Consider the following 23,463-nt stretch of genomic DNA (forward strand, 5'->3'; position numbering starts at 1 on the left):
TTTTCAATAAAGCCTTAGGTTTCAGGGATTATACAGGTACTTTTCTAGTAAGGCAGATCTTGAAGGGATGGGGCCGGTTGGCCCCACCCGCAAAGGATCGGAGGGAGCCGATCACGACGGAAAGATTGCGCTCGTTGGTGGTAAATCTGGGGGCAGTGTGCAGTTCAGCCTACGAGGCGGTCTTGTTTCGGGCTGCTTTCACGCTGGCATTTGCGGGGGCGCTGAGGATAGGCGAAGTGGTCGCCTCCTCCACAAGAGGGGAGGTAGGCGGTATTAAAGTGGGGCACGTAAGGACCACGGACGATTGCGTGCTCTTGCTCATTCCCAGATCCAAAACTGATCAGGATGGGAAAGGGGCCTGGTTGCCTTTAGCCAGACACGAATACACAGAGTGCTGCCCGGTATCGAGCGTGGCGGATTATTGCCGTGTACGGCCGGTCGGAGGACTACAGTTTCTCGTGCACGAGGACGGTAGTTCACTTTCAGCTTTCCAGTTCCGCAAAGTGCTTGCCAAAGTGGCAGCGGCAGCGGGATTGGATCCATCTAAGATTGCGCCGCATTCATTCCGCATCGGGGCAGCGACTAGTGCTGCGGCCTTGGGGTCGTCGCAGGTGGTCATTAAGAAAATGGGGCGTTGGAAGTCTGAGCGATATAGGGGCTATATTCGCCCATTGCATGCTTAGTGATGAGGGTGTGTAAGGTGTGTAACCTCTTGATTCCTTCCCGACTTGGTGGGGAGTGGGGGGGTGAGAAAGGGGTATTGCCAGTGGTTTGTCACCATTTCATTGTCCCCATCCATGTTGTTATAGGTACAGGAAAGACCCCGGTGTGCGTGTGGATTATTGGGCACTCCTTTATCCACTGGGCAGCTATCAGGGCGCATCATTCCCCGGGAGGGCAGCAGCTAGGATTGGCAGCATCCAGGGCTAACATTCGCTGGCTCGGGCGCAGGGGTCTTAATTGGAGGGAGCTTCCCGCTCTGTTACAGGATGCACATAGGAGGTGGGGAAAGCCTCAAGTGATTGTTGTGCATCTGGGCGGAAATGACTTGGGATCCATTCCCGTGTTGGATTTAATACGGATTATGGTTGCGGACATTAAGTGGGTGTGCACATGGCTTCAGGATGTGCGGATAGGTTGGTCTAACGTGGTTGCACGGCTGCGTTGGCGTCACATTGTGACACAGAGGGCAGCGTACAATGTCCGCAAGAAAGTTAATAGGGAAGTGGGGAGAGCAGTCACGGCCATGGGAGGTTTCGTCATTAGGCATGACACTATTACGGCCGACAAGAAGGCCCTTTACCTACCGGATGGGGTTCACCTGGCGGACGTCGGGTTGGACATTTTCCTGGCTAACCTTAAGACAGCCATCTCATCGGTTGTTTAAAATGAACATTTATTAGGGCATTAGTTAGTTTCAAAGTTCTGTGCTATGGTTGGCATCCGACCGTTGTTAACACAGCGTTATTTATATATATAAAAAAAAAAGTTGAATTTGGTTGTATGTTATATTGTTATACTGTTATTTAAGGGCTATGTTGGTTAAGTGTGGCGGCAAGAGGCGTCTTTTGTGGCGGTCGGGCAAGGCCCTGGGAGCGGGCGCAGTGTGAGCAGAGTGACGGCCCGAACACAGGGAGAGGTGTCGCCCACTAAGTGCCGGCTTAGGGGTTCCTCTCCCCCCTTTTAAAGAGCTGCAGGCCGAAGAGCTCTACATAACAAAATCTCTCTCACTGTGCCAATGAGCGTGCGCAACCCCTGTGCCACGCTGCAGACATCGGAGGGGCCTTGTCCGTCAATAAGTAGGGGTTAGTTAGCTAGAAGAAGATGCCGCCACCAACTGGAATGAACTTGCTACAAGTTCAGGGATAGGTTGATTTGAGCTGCCTAATTATTGGCTAGATTAGGCAGAATTCAATTTGTTTAATAAACGCGACCGTGACCGGTCTTTTCCCCAAAGCAGTTGTGTTGTGTTTTTATTGAAAACGTAGGACGTAATAGGAGGTTTATCCCTTATGGAAGTGGAGGGCCCTCTAGTGGGCCTGTAGCAAAATTAAGGGATAGCTGACTTGAAGTCTGGAGGATTCTAGAAGTGTGTGTATGCTACAATGTTGCAAATGTGTGGGAGGGTGTACCTCTTGCCTTTATAGGGTCCTGTTCCAGTGGATTCGGCCTCTTCCTGCCTCCAGACTTCGAGGAGAACTTTCCCCGCCCGCCCGTCCCTGGATGAAGGTATGTGGCGGCAAGTTAGGTTAAGGGTAAGTCAGTCCTCGGCGGGGGTAGGTTTAGTTGAACCAGCCCCATAAGCCCGAGGTTGTAATTTAGTCATCCACCTCTCTCATACGTGTTGGACGATTCGTTTGGAGAGGATGCCTTACTGGGTTGGTGAAATTGTGCCCTAGCTGGCGGTCGGGCAAGGCCCTGGGAGCGGGCGCAGTGTGAGCAGAGTGACGGCCCGAACACAGGGAGAGGTGTCGCCCACTAAGTGCCGGCTTAGGGGTTCCTCTCCCCCCTTTTAAAGAGCTGCAGGCCGAAGAGCTCTACATAACAAAATCTCTCTCACTGTGCCAATGAGCGTGCGCAACCCCTGTGCCACGCTGCAGACATCGGAGGGGCCTTGTCCGTCAATAAGTAGGGGTTAGTTAGCTAGAAGAAGATGCCGCCACCAACTGGAATGAACTTGCTACAAGTTCAGGGATAGGTTGATTTGAGCTGCCTAATTATTGGCTAGATTAGGCAGAATTCAATTTGTTTAATAAACGCGACCGTGACCGGTCTTTTCCCCAAAGCAGTTGTGTTGTGTTTTTATTGAAAACGTAGGACGTAATAGGAGGTTTATCCCTTATTATTTAACACAGTCAAAAAAGTGTTGTTTTTTTAAATCTACACTACTGTTACACCAGATATGAGTTGCACTGGGGTGACACTGTGCCCTGGCAGGCAGGCCCTGAAACGCACACGTGTGAAGGAAACTGACTGCTATTATTTAACACAGTCAAAAAAGTGTTGCTTTTTAAATCTACACTACTGTTACACCAGATATGAGTTGCTCTGGAGTGACACTGTGCCCTGGCAGGTAGGCCCTGAAATGCACACGTGTGAAGGAAACTGACTGCTATTATTTAACACAGTCAAAAAAGTGTTGTTTTTTTTAAATCTACACTACTGTTACACCAGATATGAGTTGCACTGGGGTGACACTGTGCCCTGGCAGGAAGGCACTGAAAGGCGCACGTGTGAAGGAAACTGACTGCTATTATTTAACACAGTCAAAAAAGTATTGTTTATTTTTAAATCTACACTACTGTTACACCAGATATGAGTTGCACTGGGGTGACACTGTGCCCTGGCATGCAGGCACTGTAACGCATACGTGTGAAGGAAACTGACTGCTATTATTTAACACAGTCAAAAAAGTGTTGTTTTTTTTTAAATCTACACTACTGTTACACAAGATATGAGTTGCACTGGGGTGACACTGTGCCCTGGCAGGAAGGCACTGAAAGGCGCACGTGTGAAGGAAACTGACTGCTATTATTTAACACAGTCAAAAAAGTGTTGTTTATTTTTAAATCTACACTACTGTTACACCAGATATGAGTTGCACTGGGGTGACACTGTGCCCTGGCAGGCACTGAAACGCACACGTATGAAGAAAACTGACTGCTATTATTTAACACAGTCAAAAAAGTGGGTTTTTTTTAAATCTACACTACTATTACACCAGATATGAGTTGCACTGGGGTGACACTGTGCCCTGGCAGGCACTGAAACGCACACGTGTGAAGGAAACTGACTGCTATTATTTAACACAGTCAAAAAAGTGTTTTTTTTTTTTTAAATCTACACTACTGTTACACCAGATATGAGTTGCACTGGGGTGACACTGTGCCCTGGCAGGCACTGAAAGGCACACGTGTGAAGGAAACTGACTGCTATTATTTAACACAGTCAAAAAAGTGTTGTTTATTTTTAAATCTACACTACTGTTACACCAGATATGAGTTGCACTGGGGTGACACTGTGCCCTGGCAGGCACTGAAATGCACACGTGTGAAGGAAACTGACTGCTATTATTTAACACAGTCAAAAAAGTGGGTTTTTTTTTTTTTTTAAATCTACAATACTATTACACCAGATATGAGTTGCACTGGGGTGACACTGTGCCCTGGCAGGCAGGCACTGAAACGCACACGTGTGAAGGAAACTGACCGCTATTATTTAACACAGTCAAAAAAGTGGGTTTTTTTTAAATCTGCACTACTGTTACACCAGATATGAGTTGCACTGGGGTGACACTGTGCCCTGGCAGCAAGGCACTGAAAGGCGCACGTGTGAAGGAAACTGACTGCTATTATTTAACACAGTCAAAAAAGTGTTGTTTATTTTTAAATCTACACTACTGTTACACCAGATATGAGTTGCACTGGGGTGACACTGTGCCCTGGCATGCAGGCACTGAAACGCATATGTGTGAAGGAAACTGACTGCTATTATTTAACACAGTCAAAAAAGTGTTGTTTTTTTTTAAATCAACACTACTGTTACACAAGATATGAGTTGCACTGGGGTGACACTGTGCCCTGGCAGGAAGGCACTGAAAGGCGCACGTGTGAAGGAAACTGACTGCTATTATTTAACACAGTCAAAAAAGTGTTGTTTATTTTTAAATCTACACTACTGTTACACCAGATATGAGTTGCACTGGGGTGACACTGTGCCCTGGCAGGCACTGAAACGCACACGTATGAAGGAAACTGACTGCTATTATTTAACACAGTCAAAAAAGTGGGGTTTTTTTAAATCTACACTACTATTACACCAGATATGAGTTGCACTGGGGTGACACTGTGCCCTGGCAGGCACTGAAACGCACACGTGTGAAGGAAACTGACTGCTATTATTTAACACAGTCAAAAAAGTGTTTTGTTTTTTTTAAATCTACACTACTGTTACACCAGATATGAGTTGCACTGGAGTGACACTGTGCCCTGGCAGGCACTGAAAGGCATACGTGTGAAGGAAACTGACTGCTATTATTTAACACAGTCAAAAAAGTGTTGTTTATTTTTAAATCTACACTACTGTTACACCAGATATGAGTTGCACTGGGGTGACACTGTGCCCTGGCAGGCACTGAAATGCACACGTGTGAAGGAAACTGACTGCTATTATTTAACACAGTCAAAAAAGTGTTTTTTTTTTTTTTTTTTAAATCTACAATACTATTACACCAGATATGAGTTGCACTGGGGTGACACTGTGCCCTGGCAGGCAGGCACTGAAACGCACACGTGTGAAGGAAACTGACCGCTATTATTTAACACAGTCAAAAAAGTGTTTTTTTTTTTAAATCTACACTACTGTTACACCAGATATGAGTTGCACTGGGGTGACACTGTGTCCTGGCAGGAAGGCCCTGAAATGCACACGTGTGAAGGAAACTGACTGCTATTTTTTAACACAGTCAAAAAAGTGTTGTTTTTTTAAAATATACACTACTGTTACACCACATATGAGTTGCACTGGGGTGACACTGTGCCCTGGCAGGCAGGCACTGAAAGGCACACGTGTGAAGGAAACTGACTGCTATTATTTAACACAGTCAAAAAAGTGTTTTTTTTTTTTTTTAAATCTACACTACTGTTACACCAGATATGAGTTGCACTGGGGTGACACTGTTCCCTGGCAGGCAGGCCCTGAAACGCACACGTGTGAAGGAAACTGACTGCTATTATTTAACACATTCAAAAAAGTTTTTTTTTTCTTTTTAAATCTACACTACTGTTACACCAGATATGAGTTGTACTGGGGTGACACTGTGCCCTGGCATGTAGGCACTGAAAGGCATACGTGTGAAGGAAACTGACTGCTATTATTTAACACAGTCAAAAAAGTTTTTTTTTTTTTTTTTAATCTACACTACTGTTACACCAGATATGAGTTGCACTGGGGTGACACTGTGCCCTGGCAGGCAGGCCCTGAAACAAACATGTGTGCAGGAAACTGACTGCTATTATTTAACACAGTCAAAAATGTGTTGTTTTTTTTAAATCTACACTACTGTTACACCAGATATGAGTTGCACTGGGGTGACACTGTGCCCTGGCATGCAGGCACTGAAACGCATACGTGTGAAGGAAACTGACTGCTATTATTTAATACAGTCAAAAAAGTTTTTTTTTGTTTTTTTTAATCTACACTACTGTTACACCAGATATGAGTTGCACTGGGGTGACACTGTGCCCTGGCAGGCAGTCCCTGAAACGCACACGTGTGAAGGAAACTGACTGCTATTATTTAACACAGTCAAAAAAGTGTTGTTTTTTTAAATCTACACTACTGTTACACCAGATATGAGTTGCACTGGGGTGACACTGTGCCCTGGCAGGCAGGCCCTGAAACGCACACGTGTGAAGGAAACTGACTGTTATTATTTAACACAGTCAAAAAAGTGTTGCTTTTTAAATCTACACTACTGTTACACCAGATATGAGTTGCACTGGGGTGACACTGTGCCCTGGCAGGCACTGAAATGCACACGTGTGAAGGAAACTGACTGCTATTATTTAACACAGTCAAAAAAGTGTTTTTTTTTTTTTTTTAAATCTACAATACTATTACACCAGATATGAGTTGCACTGGGGTGACACCGTGCCCTGGCAGGCAGGCACTGAAACGCACACGTGTGAAGGAAACTGACCGCTATTATTTAACACAGTCAAAAAAGTGGGTTTTTTTTAAATCTGCACTACTGTTACACCAGATATGAGTTGCACTGGGGTGACACTGTGCCCTGGCAGCAAGGCACTGAAAGGCGCACGTGTGAAGGAAACTGACTGCTATTATTTAACACAGTCAAAAAAGTGTTGTTTATTTTTAAATCTACACTACTGTTACACCAGATATGAGTTGCACTGGGGTGACACTGTGCCCTGGCATGCAGGCACTGAAACGCATATGTGTGAAGGAAACTGACTGCTATTATTTAACACAGTCAAAAAAGTGTTGTTTTTTTTTAAATCAACACTACTGTTACACAAGATATGAGTTGCACTGGGGTGACACTGTGCCCTGGCAGGAAGGCACTGAAAGGCGCACGTGTAAAGGAAACTGACTGCTATTATTTAACACAGTCAAAAAAGTGTTGTTTATTTTTAAATCTACACTACTGTTACACCAGATATGAGTTGCACTGGGGTGACACTGTGCCCTGGCAGGCACTGAAACGCACACGTATGAAGGAAACTGACTGCTATTATTTAACACAGTCAAAAAAGTGGGTTTTTTTTAAATCTACACTACTATTACACCAGATATGAGTTGCACTGGGGTGACACTGTGCCCTGGCAGGCACTGAAACGCACACGTGTGAAGGAAACTGACTGCTATTATTTAACACAGTCAAAAAAGTGTTTTGTTTTTTTTAAATCTACACTACTGTTACACCAGATATGAGTTGCACTGGGGTGACACTGTGCCCTGGCAGGCACTGAAAGGCATACGTGTGAAGGAAACTGACTGCTATTATTTAACACAGTCAAAAAAGTGTTGTTTATTTTTAAATCTACACTACTGTTACACCAGATATGAGTTGCACTGGGGTGACACTGTGCCCTGGCAGGCACTGAAATGCACACGTGTGAAGGAAACTGACTGCTATTATTTAACACAGTCAAAAAAGTTTTTTTTTGTTTTTTTTTTAAATCTACAATACTATTACACCAGATATGAGTTGCACTGGGGTGACACTGTGCCCTGGCAGGCAGGCACTGAAACGCACACGTGTGAAGGAAACTGACCGCTATTATTTAACACAGTCAAAAAAGTGTTTTTTTTTTTTAAATCTACACTACTGTTACACCAGATATGAGTTGCACTGGGGTGACACTGTGTCCTGGCAGGAAGGCCCTGAAATGCACACGTGTGAAGGAAACTGACTGCTATTTTTTAACACAGTCAAAAAAGTGTTGTTTTTTTAAAATATACACTACTGTTACACCACATATGAGTTGCACTGGGGTGACACTGTGCCCTGGCAGGCAGGCACTGAAAGGCTCACGTGTGAAGGAAACTGACTGCTATTATTTAACACAGTCAAAAAAGTGTTTTTTTTTTTTTTTTTAAATCTACACTACTGTTACACCAGATATGAGTTGCACTGGGGTGACACTGTTCCCTGGCAGGCAGGCCCTGAAACGCACACGTGTGAAGGAAACTGACTGCTATTATTTAACACATTCAAAAAAGTTTTTTTTTTTTTTTAAATCTACACTACTGTTACACCAGATATGAGTTGTACTGGGGTGACACTGTGCCCTGGCATGTAGGCACTGAAAGGCATACGTGTGAAGGAAACTGACTGCTATTATTTAACACAGTCAAAAAAGTTTTTTTTTTTTTTTTAATCTACACTACTGTTACACCAGATATGAGTTGCACTGGGGTGACACTGTGCCCTGGCAGGCAGGCCCTGAAACAAACATGTGTGCAGGAAACTGACTGCTATTATTTAACACAGTCAAAAAAGTGTTGTTTTTTTTAAATCTACACTACTGTTACACCAGATATGAGTTGCACTGGGGTGACACTGTGCCCTGGCAGGCAGGCCCTGAAACGCCCACGTGTGAAGGAAACTGACTGCTATTATTTAACACAGTCAAAAAAGCGTTGTTTTTTTTAAATCTACAATACTGTTACACCAGATATGAGTTGCACTGGGGTGACACTGTGCCCTGGCAGGTAGGCCCTGAAACGCACACGTGTGAAGGAAACTGACTGCTATTATTTAACACAGTCAAAAAAGTGTTTATTTTTTTTAAATCTACACTACTGTTACACCAGACATGAGTTGCACTGGGGTGACACTGTGTCCTGGCAGGCAGGCCCTGAAACGCACACGTGTGAAGGAAACTGACTGCTATTATTTAACACAGTCAAAAAAGTGTTGTTTTTTTTAAATCTACACTACTGTTACACCAGATATGAGTTGCACTGGGGTGACACTGTTCCCTGGCAGGCAGGCCCTGAAACGCACATGTGTGAAGGAAACTGACTGCTATTATTTAACACAGTCAAAAAAGTTTTTTTTTTTTTTAAATCTACACTACTGTTACACCAGATATGAGTTGCACTGGGGTGACACTGTGCCCTGGCATGCAGGCACTGAAACGCATACGTGTGAAGGAAACTGACTGCTATTATTTAATACAGTCAAAAAAGTTTTTTTTTGTTTTTTTTAATCTAAACTACTGTTACACCAGATATGAGTTGCACTGGGGTGACACTGTGCCCTGGCAGGCAGGCCCTGAAACGCACACGTGTGAAGGAAACTGACTGCTATTATTTAACACAGTCAAAAAAGTGTTGTTTTTTTAAATCTACACTACTGTTACACCAGATATGAGTTGCACTGGGGTGACACTGTGCCCTGGCAGGCAGGCCCTGAAACGCACACGTGTGAAGGAAACTGACTGCTATTATTTAACACAGTCAAAAAAGTGTTGTTTTTTTTAAATCTACACTACTGTTACACCAGATATGAGTTGCACTGGGGTGACACTGTGCCCTGGCAGGCAGGCACTGAAACGCACACGTGTGAAGGAAACTGACTGTTATTATTTAACACAGTCAAAAAAGTGTTGCTTTTTAAATCTACACTACTGTTACACCAGATATGAGTTGCACTGGGGTGACACTGTGCCCTGGCAGGCAGGCCCTGAAACGCACACGTGTGAAAGAAACTGACTGCTATTATTTAACACAGTCAAAAAAGTGTTTTTTTTTTTTTTTAAATCTACCATACTGTTACACCAGATATGAGTTGCACTGGGGTGACACTGTGCCCTGGCAGGCAGGCCCTGAAATGCACAAGTGTGCAGGAAACTGACTGCTATTATTTAACACAGTCAAAAAAGTTTTTTTTTTTTTAAATCTACACTACTGTTACACCAGATATGAGTTGCACTGGGGTGACACTGCGCCCTGTCAGGTAGGCCCTGAAACGCCCACGTGTGAAGGAAACTGACCGCTATTATTTAACACAGTCAAAAAAGTGGTTTTTTTTTAAATCTACACTACTGTTACACCAGATATGAGTTGCACTGGGGTGACACTGTGACCTGGCAGGAAGGCACTGAAAGGCGCACATGTGAAGGAAACTGACTGCTATTATTTAACACAGTCAAAAAAGTGTTGTTTATTTTTAAATCTACATTACTGTTACACCAGATATGAGTTGCACTGGGGTGACACTGTGCCCTGGCAGGCACTGAAACGCACACGTGTGAAGGAAACTGACTGTTATTATTTAACACAGTCAAAAAAGTGGGTTTTTTTTAAATCTACACTACTATTACACCAGATATGAGTTGCACTGGGGTGACACTGTGCCCTGGCAGGCACTGAAACGCACACGTGTGAAGGAAACTGACTGTTATTATTTAACACAGTCAAAAAAGTGTTTTTTTTTTTTTAAATCTACACTACTGTTACACCAGATATGAGTTGCACTGGGGTGACACTGTGCCCTGGCAGGCACTGAAAGGCATACGTGTGAAGGAAACTGACTGCTATTATTTAACACAGTCAAAAAAGTGTTGTTTATTTTTAAATCTATACTACTGTTACACCAGATATGAGTTGCACTGGGGTGACACTGTGCCCTGGCAGGCACTGAAATGCACACGTGTGAAGGAAACTGACTGCTATTATTTAACACAGTCAAAAAAGTGTTTTTTTGTTTTTTTTAAATCTACAATACTATTACACCAGATATGAGTTGCACTGGGGTGACACTGTGCCCTGGCAGGCAGGCACTGAAACGCACACGTGTGAAGGAAACTGACCGCTATTATTTAACACAGTAAAAAAAGTTTTTTTTTTTTAAATCTACACTACTGTTACACCAGATATGAGTTGCACTGGGGTGACACTGTGTCCTGGCAGGCAGGCCCTGAAATGCACACGTGTGAAGGAAACTGACTGCTATTATTTAACACAGTCAAAAAAGTGTTGTTTTTTTAAAATATACACTACTGTTACACCACATATGAGTTGCACTGGGGTGACACTGTACCCTGGCAGGCAGGCACTGAAAGGCACACGTGTGAAGGAAACTGACTGCTATTATTTAACACAGTCAAAAAAGTGTTTTTTTTTTTTTTTTAAATCTACACTACTGTTACACCAGATATGAGTTGCACTGGGGTGACACTGTTCCCTGGCAGGCAGGCCCTGAAACGCACACGTGTGAAGGAAACTGACTGCTATTATTTAACACATTCAAAAAAGTTTTTTTTTTTTTAAATCTACACTACTGTTACACCAGATATGAGTTGTACTGGGGTGACACTGTGCCCTGGCATGTAGGCACTGAAAGGCATACGTGTGAAGGAAACTGACTGCTATTAATTAACACAGTCAAAAAAGTTTTTTTTTTTTTTTTTAATCTACACTACTGTTACACCAGATATGAGTTGCACTGGGGTGACACTGTGCCCTGGCAGGCAGGCCCTGAAACAAACATGTGTGCAGGAAACTGACTGATATTATTTAACACAGTCAAAAAAGTGTTGTTTTTTTTAAATCTACACTACTGTTACACCAGATATGAGTTGCACTGGGGTGACACTGTGCCCTGGCAGGCAGGCCCTGAAACGCCCACGTGTGAAGGAAACTGACTGCTATTATTTAACACAGTCAAAAAAGCGTTGTTTTTTTTAAATCTACACTACTGTTACACCAGATATGAGTTGCACTGGGGTGACACTGTGCCCTGGCAGGTAGGCCCTGAAACGCACACGTGTGAAGGAAACTGACTGCTATTATTTAACACAGTCAAAAAAGTGTTTATTTTTTTTAAATCTACACTACTGTTACACCAGACATGAGTTGCACTGGGGTGACACTGTGTCCTGGCAGGCAGGCCCTGAAACGCACACGTGTGAAGGAAACTGACTGCTATTATTTAACACAGTCAAAAAAGTGTTGTTTTTTTTAAATCTACACTACTGTTACACCAGATATGAGTTGCACTGGGGTGACACTGTTCCCTGGCAGGCAGGCCCTGAAACGCACATGTGTGAAGGAAACTGACTGCTATTATTTAACACAGTCAAAAAAGTTTTTTTTTTTTTTAAATCTACACTACTGTTACACCAGATATGAGTTGCACTGGGGTGACACTGTGCCCTGGCATGCAGGCACTGAAACGCATACGTGTGAAGGAAACTGACTGCTATTATTTAACACAGTCAAAAAAGTTTTTTTTTTTTTTTTTAATCTACACTACTGTTACACCAGATATGAGTTGCACTGGGGTGACACTGTGCCCTGGCAGGCAGGCCCTGAAACGCACACGTGTGAAGGAAACTGACTGCTATTATTTAACACAGTCAAAAAAGTGTTGTTTTTTTAAATCTACACTACTGTTACACCAGATATGAGTTGCACTGGGGTGACACTGTGCCCTGGCAGGCACTGAAACGCACACGTGTGAAGGAAACTGACTGCTATTATTTAACACAGTCAAAAAAGTGTTTTTTTTTTTTTTAAATCTACACTACTGTTACACCAGATATGAGTTGCACTGGGGTGACACTGTGCCCTGGCAGGCACTGAAAGGCACACGTGTGAAGGAAACTGACTGCTATTATTTAACACAGTCAAAAAAGTGTTGTTTATTTTTAAATCTACATGACCCCACACTGTCAAGTCCTTCTTAATCCTACAATAAATACACCACACCGATTTATGGGTATGAAAAGGCCGCAGCTTAATTTATTAATTACATATTATAACCAACTTAAACATATCAACTTAAACCAATCCTGGTGCTTGCCCCACTCTATAATCCCCGCCCCCCCCGTCCTGGGGGGGGTGGGAGTATCACATCTTCCATAACTCCTCCCCTTTACCAACTGGGGAGGGTACCACAATTCCTCCCAGGCGTAAGCCTCTAGAGGTTACCACAAGCACCCCGCCAATGCTGCGACTCGAACTCCTCTAACCTCAACCTTGTAGGGGGGGGAGGGCGGGAACTTAACCTGCCGTGCTGTCCGGATTAAAAGAGGCCACCTGACTTCCTGTCCTGGGTTTTTAACCCCTCTCTCCTAACCCCACCTCTTGCCCTTAACTTCACCCCAGTCCTTCCCTGTGGTGTCAATTGCTCCTCCTTTCCATCCTGTCATCCGGATCTGTCTTGACCCCACACTGTCAAGTCCTTCTTAATCCTACAATAAATACACCACACCGATTTATGGGTATGAAAAGGCCGCAGCTTAATTTATTAATTACATATTATAACCAACTTAAACATATCAACTTAAACCAATCCTGGTGCTTGCCCCACTCTATAATCCCCGCCCCCCCCCCCCGTCCTGGGGGGGGTGGGAGTATCACATCTTCCATAACTCCTCCCCTTTACCAACTGGGGAGGGTACCACAATTCCTCCCAGGCGTAAGCCTCTAGAGGTTACCACAAGCACCCCGCCACAGCTCGGACCCAAGCCGAGCACCGCCCCAGGCCTTTTCAATACCCTCTTTCAACGTATAATTAAACAAGTGTAAACCCACCTCGTTGAGGTGCACCCCATCCTTTAAGTAAAAGCACCTCCCCGACTCACCCTCGAATTCTACGTGCCGGAGCCCGAAACCCCCTAACCTCCTGACATACCCTGAGATAGTTCTGTTTATCTTCCGTCTGGAAGCCTCCAATTTCTTAGAATCCAATGCTGCCCGCCACACCACTCTACACTCGATTTCTGACCATATTATTATCAGCTCTGGGAACAACTCCTTTAGTCTGTCCAGACCCCTTTTTATTGCGTCCACCAAATCCTTCTGCGACACATACCCCAAGTCATTACCCCCGGCATGTATCAACAATATGTGAGGAGGGGAGAATAATCCACAACCTTACCCACAACTTGGTCCCACTTCAAGCCCCGAATCCCTAACCATGTCAGCACGATCCTGTCTCTTGGCATCCCCAGCTGAGTGCCGTTCTTTTTTACCGCTGCTGCCTTCCTCGCCCAGTAAATGTAGGAATGTCCCAAAAGCCAACATCTAACTGGACCTGTCAAAACAAAACAGTTGCCTAGTACCCTTTACACTCTCAGTTCAGGCCGCACATACCCCCTAAACCGATCAGACTTCCATCTACCAATTCTCTTTATCACGCCCACATCCATACCCAAGCAAGCCGCCTCAGTCGCTGCCCCGATGCGGAATGAGTGGGATCCGAAATCTCTCCCCCGCAACCCCAATTTTTCCACCGCCTTTCGGAATACCGCCACAAATTGAAACTTTGATAATACAGACCCATCCATGTGAATCAAGAATTGCCCCTCACCCATTGGCCTGACCCGCAGGAACTCCCGCACTGCCGTCACCGGGCAACAACGTCCCGATATCGCCCGCAACCGCACCACCGTCCCTTTTCCCCCCTGATCCGTCTTGGACCTCCTCAGCCATAACTCCAGCTCATCCCCCTTCACAAATACATCCTTCCTCATCAAACCACCCGCCACTCGTTTACTATGACCTACCAGCTCCGAAATTCTAAAGGCCCCAAAGAAGGCCAGAACAAAGGCCACTTTGAACAGCAGCCCTTCCTTTTCATTAAAACATATCCTCGGCAGGCACCTCACCACCTCTTCCAACAAGGCAAACGTGACCGGCCTCCTATTATCCGCCTGTCTTTTCCCTCTGCATAGGCCCCTCACCGCCATGCGCACCATGAAGACTTTTGTTACATCCTCCCAACCCCACAGCTGGAATAAGAATGCTAGTGCCGACATCCTTGTCCTCACCTGTGAAGGCGAAAGCCCCTCCTCGCCCCATAACCCAATCCACTGTACCAATCTTTCCAGATTCTCAGCTGCGCTACCAAGCTGCTCCATTCCCCTCCATTGAAACCACAATTTCCAGATCCGGACGTACGCCCTCCATGTAGAAGGAGCCACCGCTCCTTGCACCAGATTGATCACCCTCGCCATCCTAGCCCCCACAGCTCCTTCGGGCATGTCGCACCCTCTGGTTCCGCATCTGGGGCCTCCTCTCGAAACCGCTGCCACTGGAAACGGGACAAAGAGTCAGCTATTACGTTAAGCCTTCCCGGAACGTGGACCGCCCGAAACGAAATGTTGTTGCGCAAACATTCCAACACAAACACTCTCAAGAGGCGGATGACCGGGGGGGAGGATGCCGTCAGCTTGTTGATGGCCCACACCACCCCGAGGTTGTCTGAATGAAAGCACACCCTCTTGTTCCCTAACACCTCAGGCCAAATATGCAGAGCCACTACCAGGGGAAAGAACTCTAAAAATGTCAAGTTCCTCGTCAGACCGGAAGCCACCCATTCCCCCGGCCATGCCACAGCACACCACCGGCCGTTCAAGTATGCCCCAAACCCGTGGGCCCCCGCCGCGTCCGTGAACAAGCATAGCCTGTCATCTGACCAATTTGTCTCCTGAAACAACAACCTGCCATTGAATTGGGCCAGGAAAATCTCCCAAACCCTGAGATCATCCTTTAGTTCCGCCGGGAGCCGCACGTGATGGTGCGGCCCTGGGATTCCTGCCGTAGCCAACGACAGCCTCCTACAGAAAACCCTCCCTATTGGGATAATCTTGCAGGCAAAGTTCAATTTGCCGATCAGAGATTGCAGCTGCCTCAGCCTGATCTTTGGTTTTGCCAATGCCTCCCGGATGGTTGCCCTCAGGTCCACCAGTTTGTCCTCCGGTAATCTGTACTCCATCCTAACAGTATCCAATTGGATACCCAAAAAACTTAAGGATGTTACCGGCCCTTCAGACTTTTCCTCGGCTACTGGGATACCGAAGTCCCTGGCCACGTCCCCAAAGGTGCTCACCAATTTCTCACAAGCACCCGACCCAGCCGGGCCCACGAATAGGAAATCGTCCAGGTAGTGCACCAAGGACGACAGTCCTGATTTTTTCTTGACCACCCAGTCCACGAAAGAGCTAAATTTTTCGAAATAGGAACATGAGATGGAACACCCCATGGGGAGGCAGAGGTCAACATAGAAGGACCCTTCGAACGTACATCCCAGCAAATGGTGGCATGTAGGGTGGACCGGCAACAACCTGAAAGCGGATTCCACATCTGCCTTCGCCAAAAGGGCCCCCCTCCCAGCAAGCCTGATTACCGCCACCGCCCTGTCAAAGGATGCATATCTCACGGACACCAACCTTGGGTCAATACCATCGTTCACCGACGTGCCCTTTGGGTATGACAGGTGGTGGATTAACCGGAATTGCCCCTTTGCTTTTTTGGGGACCACCCCCAACGGTGAAACCCTCAAATTGCTAAACGGCGGAGATGGGAAGGGGCCCGCCATCCTCCCCAACCCCATCTCTTTCTTCAGTTTTTCTCTCACCACCTCCGGAAACTCCCTAGCCGATTTCAGGTTTCCCCCGAACTGCCCCAATTCTTGTTCCTTGAACGGAATCCTAAAACCCGAACTAAACCCTGTCAACAGCAATTCCGCGTCGCCCTCGTGTCCCCTTTTACGCCCGTACAAATCGAGCCACGGGACCATCTTTTCGACCCTCACTGGTGTCCTGGCTCGCAGGACCCACCTCCCCTGGTTTCCCTCCGGCTTTTCCTTTCTTAAAACATCTTGCCCCTGAGTGAGTTCCCCCACAGTGGGAACACTCGTGCTTGTATTTACACCCTGTCCCAAAACGGCACTGTCCCTCGTTAAACTGGAAACAGAGACCCTTCCGTATTGCTGTTGCTGTACCAACTCCGGTCCCCGCACTAGCACCGGAGTTGGCTGTCCGAAAGGACTGGCCCCCCCTCAGTGGTGTCATGATCTCGAGCCATATACCCATGTCTCTATCATCCCACCGCATCTCCGGCCTAACAGCCATGCGCTGGCGGAACCGCTCGTCGTACCGCCACCACGCCATACCCCCGTATGTGCGATACGCACTAGAAATTTCCTCTGCGTAACAGAAAAGAGCCGAGCAGTGCTCGGGGTACTTTTCCCCTATCACGCTGGCCATAATGTAAAAAGCCCTTGCCCAGTTCCCGAACGTCTTGGGTATCTTCCGATACCGTTTCTTCCTTTCTTCTTCTTCCTTTTTCCCTTTCTCCTTCTCGTCCTCCTTCAGCTCCAACACCTGCTCCAATGGTAGCAACGCGAATATTTCCAGGAATTCCCTCTTCCATATTTTTTCTTTCATCTCCACCGTGAGATGGATCCCCAATGGTCCCACTGAACACAAACACGGCCTCCTCAGGGCATCCTCCGGGACCTTCAGCACCTCTCCAGCTTTCTCTGGGGTCACCTCCGCCCTGCCGTTTCCTGCTGCTGTAGCCGCTGCAGCCCTCCCTTGGCTCCATGCCCCCGCTACCCCCACGGTCTGGTCAGACCTCTCCAGCGCCGCAATCAGTCCTTTCAGCCCATTCAACAAGGTCTCCCTGTCACCACTCACAACCCCACTCGTACCAGCCCCTGCCACCGTTACAGTCTCACCTGATGGCTGCACTGCCGTAACCGGTCCTGCACCAGGTCCTGCTTGCACCGCCACCTCGCTCCTCAACGCCCCTCTGCCACTCCTGCTGTTTCCCCTAATGCGTCCTTGTTCTCGTCTACCGGTGTCTGTGTCCCCTCTGTCTGCTCTCCTTCTGCTGGGCGAACGCCCTCTGTCCTGCCTGCTCCTGGGTGCCTACCGTTCCACCCGCGCCCAGGTAGGCGACCTGTCCTCTCTGCCTCTGGGCTCTCTCCGCAGGGGCGAGCGTGATCTCCTGACTCCTTCCGCTAGCCCTGGCCCCGTGGCGGTGGCCCGGCCGTCATCCCGACCTGCTCCTGATTCCGTAGCCTGTAGAGAAGGGGAAGAAGTGAAAACCCGGCCCCTCACCCTATCCCCCCTAACTGGCTGTGCAAGCTCCCCCCACTCTCTCTCCCTGGTCCCTACGCACATCCCCCCGTTGTGGGGTCAACAATTGCAATAGCTGAGTCAAGGCAGACATGTCACCTACCTGACTCGCCGTGACTGGCCCCGCCGATGACCCCTCCAAAGGATCCTCCTCATCATCAAAGGCGCCGCTGGCATTCAATACCAGAACCGGCTCCGTCAACTGCTCCTGAGCCACGTCCCTTGCCTCCCTTGGGGCCGTCCCGGCCTCCACCTCCTGGAGCCCCTCCTCAGCATCCCCCCTGCCTCCTCTCACGGGCCTGCTGTTCCGTCCCGACCGCCGTCCTCTGCTTGCATTAGGCCGTTCCGGATGACGCCTCCCGATGACGTCATCGACCGGAGCCGTGCTAGGCCTCACTCCCTCTTCCTCCTGTAGCCGTTCGCCAGCAGTCTCAGCTCCCCCGCGGCCTTGAGGCCCCCCACCGGATCTTCTGGCTCTGCCTACCGGTTCACCCGGACTGAGCCTCTCTGGGGGCCTGGATCTTTGAGTAGGCCGCTCCCTGGTCCTGGGCCCTGTCACCGGCCCCCCTGCAGACACAGAGGGCTGTTCCACCTCCTGAACAGTCGATGAATTTCCCGCCAGCCGCTCCTTGATCCAGGCAATGCCGTTGGTCCTGGCAGCCTGCAACACCTGTTCCAGCAACTCCTCCATCTGTCCTGCAGGCAAGGTAAGTCAGAGCCTGAGTAGCTTAACCTAACTTAACCTGCCGTGCTGTCCGGATTAAAAGAGAACACCTGACTTCCTGTCCTGGGTTTTTAACCCCTCTCTCCTAACCCCACCTCTTGCCCTTAACTTCACCCCAGTCCTTCCCTGTGGTGTCAATTGCTCCTCCTTTCCATCCTGTCATCCGGATCTGTCTCTACTGTTACACCAGATATGAGTTGCACTGGGGTGACACTGTGCCCTGGCAGGCACTGAAATGCACACGTGTGAAGGAAACTGACTGCTATTATTTAACACAGTCAAAAAAGTGTTTTTTTTTTAAATCTACACTACTGTTACACCAGATATGAGTTGCACTGGGGTGACACTGTGCCCTGGCAGGCAGGCACTGAAACGCACACGTGTGAAGGAAACTGACCGCTATTATTTAACACAGTCAAAAAAGTGGTTTTTTTTTTAAATCTACACTACTGTTACACCAGATATGAGTTGCACTGGGGTGACACTGTGCCCTGGCAGGAAGGCACTGAAAGGCGCACGTGTGAAGGAAACTGACTGCTATTATTTAACACAGTCAAAAAAGTGTTGTTTATTTTTAAATCTACACTACTGTTACACCAGATATGAGTTGCACTGGGGTGACACTGTGCCCTGGCATGCAGGCACTGAAACACATATGTGTGAAGGAAACTGACTGCTATTATTTAACACAGTCAAAAAAGTGTTTTTTTTTTTTAAATCTACACTACTGTTACACCAGATATGAGTTGCACTGGGGTGACACTGTGCCCTGGCAGGAAGGCACTGAAAGGCGCACGTGTGAAGGAAACTGACTGCTATTATTTAACACAGTCAAAAAAGTGTTGTTTATTTTTAAATCTACACTACTGTTACACCAGATATGAGTTGCACTGGGGTGACACTGTGCCCTGGCAGGCACTGAAACGCACACGTATGAAGGAAACTGACTGCTATTATTTAACACAGTGAAAAAAGTGGGGTTTTTTTAAATCTACACTACTATTACACCAGATATGAGTTGCACTGGGGTGACACTGTGCCCTGGCAGGCACTGAAACGCACACGTGTGAAGGAAACTGACTGCTATTATTTAACACAGTCAAAAAAGTGTTTTGTTTTTTTTAAATCTACAGTACTGTTACACCAGATATGAGTTGCACTGGGGTGACACTGTGCCCTGGCAGGCACTGAAAGGCATACGTGTGAAGGAAACTGACTGCTATTATTTAACACAGTCAAAAAAGTGTTGTTTATTTTTAAATCTACACTACTGTTACACCAGATATGAGTTGCACTGGGGTGACACTGTGCCCTGGCAGGCACTGAAATGCACACGTGTGAAGGAAACTGACTGCTATTATTTAACACAGTCAAAAAAGTGTTTTTTTTTTTTTTTTTTAAATCTACAATACTATTACACCAGATATGAGTTGCACTGGGGTGACACTGTGCCCTGGCAGGCAGGCACTGAAACGCACACGTGTGAAGGAAACTGACCGCTATTATTTAACACAGTCAAAAAAGTGTTTTTTTTTTAAATATACACTACTGTTACACCAGATATGAGTTGCACTGGGGTGACACTGTGTCCTGGCAGGCAGGCCCTGAAATGCACACGTGTGAAGGAAACTGACTGCTATTTTTTAACACAGTCAAAAAAGTGTTGTTTTTTTAAAATATACACTACTGTTACACTACATATGAGTTGCACTGGGGTGACACTGTGCCCTGGCAGGCAGGCACTGAAAGGCACACGTGTGAAGGAAACTGACTGCTATTATTTAACACAGTCAAAAAAGTGGTTTTTTTTTTTTTTTTAAATCTACACTACTGTTACACCAGATATGAGTTGCACTGGGGTGACACTGTGCCCTGGCATGTAGGCACTGAAAGGCATACGTGTGAAGGAAACTGACTGCTATTATTTAACACAGTCAAAAAAGTTTTTTTTTTTTTTTTAATCTACACTACTGTTACACCAGATATGAGTTGCACTGGGGTGACACTGTGCCCTGGCAGGCAGGCCCTGAAACAAACATGTGTGCAGGAAACTGACTGCTATTATTTAACACAGTCAAAGAAGTGTTGTTTTTTTTAAATCTACACTACTGTTACACCAGATATGAGTTGCACTGGGGTGACACTGTGCCCTGGCAGGCAGGCCCTGAAACGCACATGTGTGAAGGAAACTGACTGCTATTATTTAACACAGTCAAAAAAGTTTTTTTTTTTTTAAATCTACACTACTGTTACACCAGATATGAGTTGCACTGGGGTGACACTGTGCCCTGGCAGGCAGGCCCTGAAACGCACACGTGTGAAGGAAACTGACTGCTATTATTTAACACAGTCAAAAAAGTGTTGTTTTTTTTAAATCTACACTACTGTTACACCAGATATGAGTTGCACTGGGGTGACACTGTGCCCTGGCAGGCAGGCCCTGAAACGCACACGTGTGAAGGAAACTGAGCTGCTATTATTTAACACAGTCAAAAAAGTGTTTTTTTTTTTAAATCTACACTACTGTTACACCAGATATGAGTTGCACTGGGGTGACACTGTGCCCTGGCAGGCAGGCACTGAAACGCACACGTGTGAAGGAAACTGACTGTTATTATTTAACACAGTCAAAAAAGTGTTGCTTTTTAAATCTACACTACTGTTACACCAGATATGAGTTGCACTGGGGTGACACTGTGCCCTGGCAGGCAGGCCCTGAAACGCACACGTGTGAAGGAAACTGACTGCTATTATTTAACACAGTCAAAAAAGTGTTTTTTTTTTTTTTAAATCTACCATACTGTTACACCAGATATGAGTTGCACTGGGGTGACACTGCGCCCTGTCAGGTAGGCCCTGAAACGCCCACGTGTGAAGGAAACTGACTGCTATTATTTAACACAGTCAAAAAAGCATTGTTTTTTTAAATCTACACTACTGTTACACCAGATATGAGTTGCACTGGGGTGACGCTGTGCCCTGGCAGGCAGGCACTGAAACGCACACGTGTAGGAAACTGACTGCTATTATTTAACACAGTCAAAAAAAGTGTTTATTTTTTTTAAATCTACACTACTGATAGTGTAGTGACCCATAGTGGGAATGGAGCGTATTAAGGGCTGTGGTCTGGCAAGGATAGGAATGTAAAGAGAAAGATGGAGTTGCAACAATGTTGCAGCTTAAGGGGAGTGACTCACCTCAGGGTTTAAGAACTGATGTTCTGGAAGATTCTTCCTCTTTCCTCCGGTTTTCTGATAGAAGTTGGAGCTGTTTGAGTTGCTGTCGTTATGGACCGTGCCAGGCGAGTATCTGTTCCCCCTAAAAGGTTCAGGGATGGGTCCCCAGGTGGTTATAGGGCTCCTGCAAAGGTGAAAAGAGTTAGTACTGTGGAGAATCCCCATCCCTCACAGGAGGACATGATACCATGTGGGCAGGGTTCTAGGGCCCCCTCTCTGGCTCCCCCAGGCTCTCCATCCTTGTATGAGGGTGGGGAGTCGAGTGGTGGTGAGACTGAGGTGGGGGAGGCAGTGAGTTTGCAGGAGGAAAGGGAGTTTGAGCAGGCCTCAAGCCCTGGGCCAGGTAGTGCAGAGCTTGAGGCCTCTTTGTTGTCCTCAATGGCAAGCATACAGGCTTTGCCAGCGGAGGCTGCTGCAGGGGTTATGTCCCTGTTGCAGGCCTTGGTGGCGGAAGCCACGCATGGGGGTTCTGCAGGCCCTGGGCCCGTCAGTGGGCCTGGGGTAGTAGTAGGCCCCGGGCCTAGTTCTGGGCCTGTTGTGCCTGGGGTTGGGCCCTCTATTGGGGTCAGTGTGGGCTCCGGTCCTAGTTCTGGGCCTGGGAGGCCTGGGGCTGGGCTCTCATTCGGGCCTGGTATTCCGGTAGGCCCTGGGCCTAGCTCCGGGCCTGTGGGGCCTGGGGCTGGGCCCTCTTTTGGATCCGGTGTGCATGTCCCTTGTGAGTCAGGGCCTATTAGGCCAGGGCCTAGCTCTGGAGCGGACTCCGGTGGTCAGGCAGGGGCTAGTGGGGGCTCCAGTGCAGGGCAGGGTCGGCCTAGTGCCGGTGCTTACCCGGCCCCGGTTCAGGAGCGTGGCGGCGGTTCGGTCGGGCCTTTGGGCCTGGCTGGGCAGCTGCGGCTGGGTAGGCCTCTTGCCAGTAGTAGCCCATACGAGGTGGCTTCGGGTGGGGGCCTCCCGGTTGCTGTGCGCGTGAGTACTGCGCGTCGTAGCCCCGCCCCTTCCGGTGACGCACTTCCGGTGCGGCAGACGGAACCGGAAACCCCCTTGCGAGGCCTCGCCAGTGATCACGGTCGCAGGGGGAAGCAGCCAGTGGGCAGGAGTGGGTCCTCGCACGGTACCCGAGCTGGTAAGTCGGGGGTACCGGGGCCGGGGACCGGACCTGCCGGAGGTGTGGGGGGCATGTTGGCAGCTCCAAGGTACGAGGAGCCGAGGGTCCAGCAGCAAGGGCCAGTGCGGGGTGTACCCGGAGATGTGGTGCAAGGGAGTGAGATGCCTATAGGTGGGGGGCCCAGCAGAACGCATCAGCAGGGGCAATTGAGCAGGGGGCCTGTGAGTGCTGCACAGATGGATGGTGAGGTGAGATGTTAGGGAGCAAAGTGTACAGGGCTCTCAACAGCAGGGACAGTGGTGTAGCGCAAGCCAGGTTAGGTTGGTGCCTGGAGGAAGCAGTCAGGAGGGAGCTTTCTTGGAGGGCAGAGGGCAAGGTGTGCGAGGTCCCAGTGTGAATCCTTGGGTCCCTGTAGGGACCGTGGAGGTGTGATTGTGGGGCCTCCAGGACAGCCTGGGGGTCCGCAGGTGCAGATGGGGCAGCCGGCTGGGC

At 47.7% G+C, this 23,463-nt stretch overlaps 1 protein-coding gene across 1 annotated transcript; it reads left to right on the plus strand.

Moving 5' to 3' along the window:
- The first annotated feature begins 21,917 nt into the window (after positions 1–21,917).
- On the plus strand, positions 21,918–23,231 carry LOC128640453 (collagen alpha-1(I) chain-like). Its single transcript, XM_053692932.1, has one exon. It carries the CDS (start codon positions 21,918–21,920, stop codon positions 23,229–23,231), a length of 1,314 nt encoding a protein of 437 aa, XP_053548907.1.
- Positions 23,232–23,463: the final 232 nt, after the last annotated feature.

This window comes from Bombina bombina, chromosome 9, assembly GCF_027579735.1.
Source record: "Bombina bombina isolate aBomBom1 chromosome 9, aBomBom1.pri, whole genome shotgun sequence".
NCBI classification, from domain to species: domain Eukaryota; kingdom Metazoa; phylum Chordata; class Amphibia; order Anura; family Bombinatoridae; genus Bombina; species Bombina bombina.

Bases quoted from the DNA above. Each gene is read 5' to 3' on its own strand.
- LOC128640453 (XM_053692932.1), top strand. From the start codon at position 21,918: ATGGACCGTGCCAGGCGAGTATCTGTTCCCCCTAAAAGGTTCAGGGAT.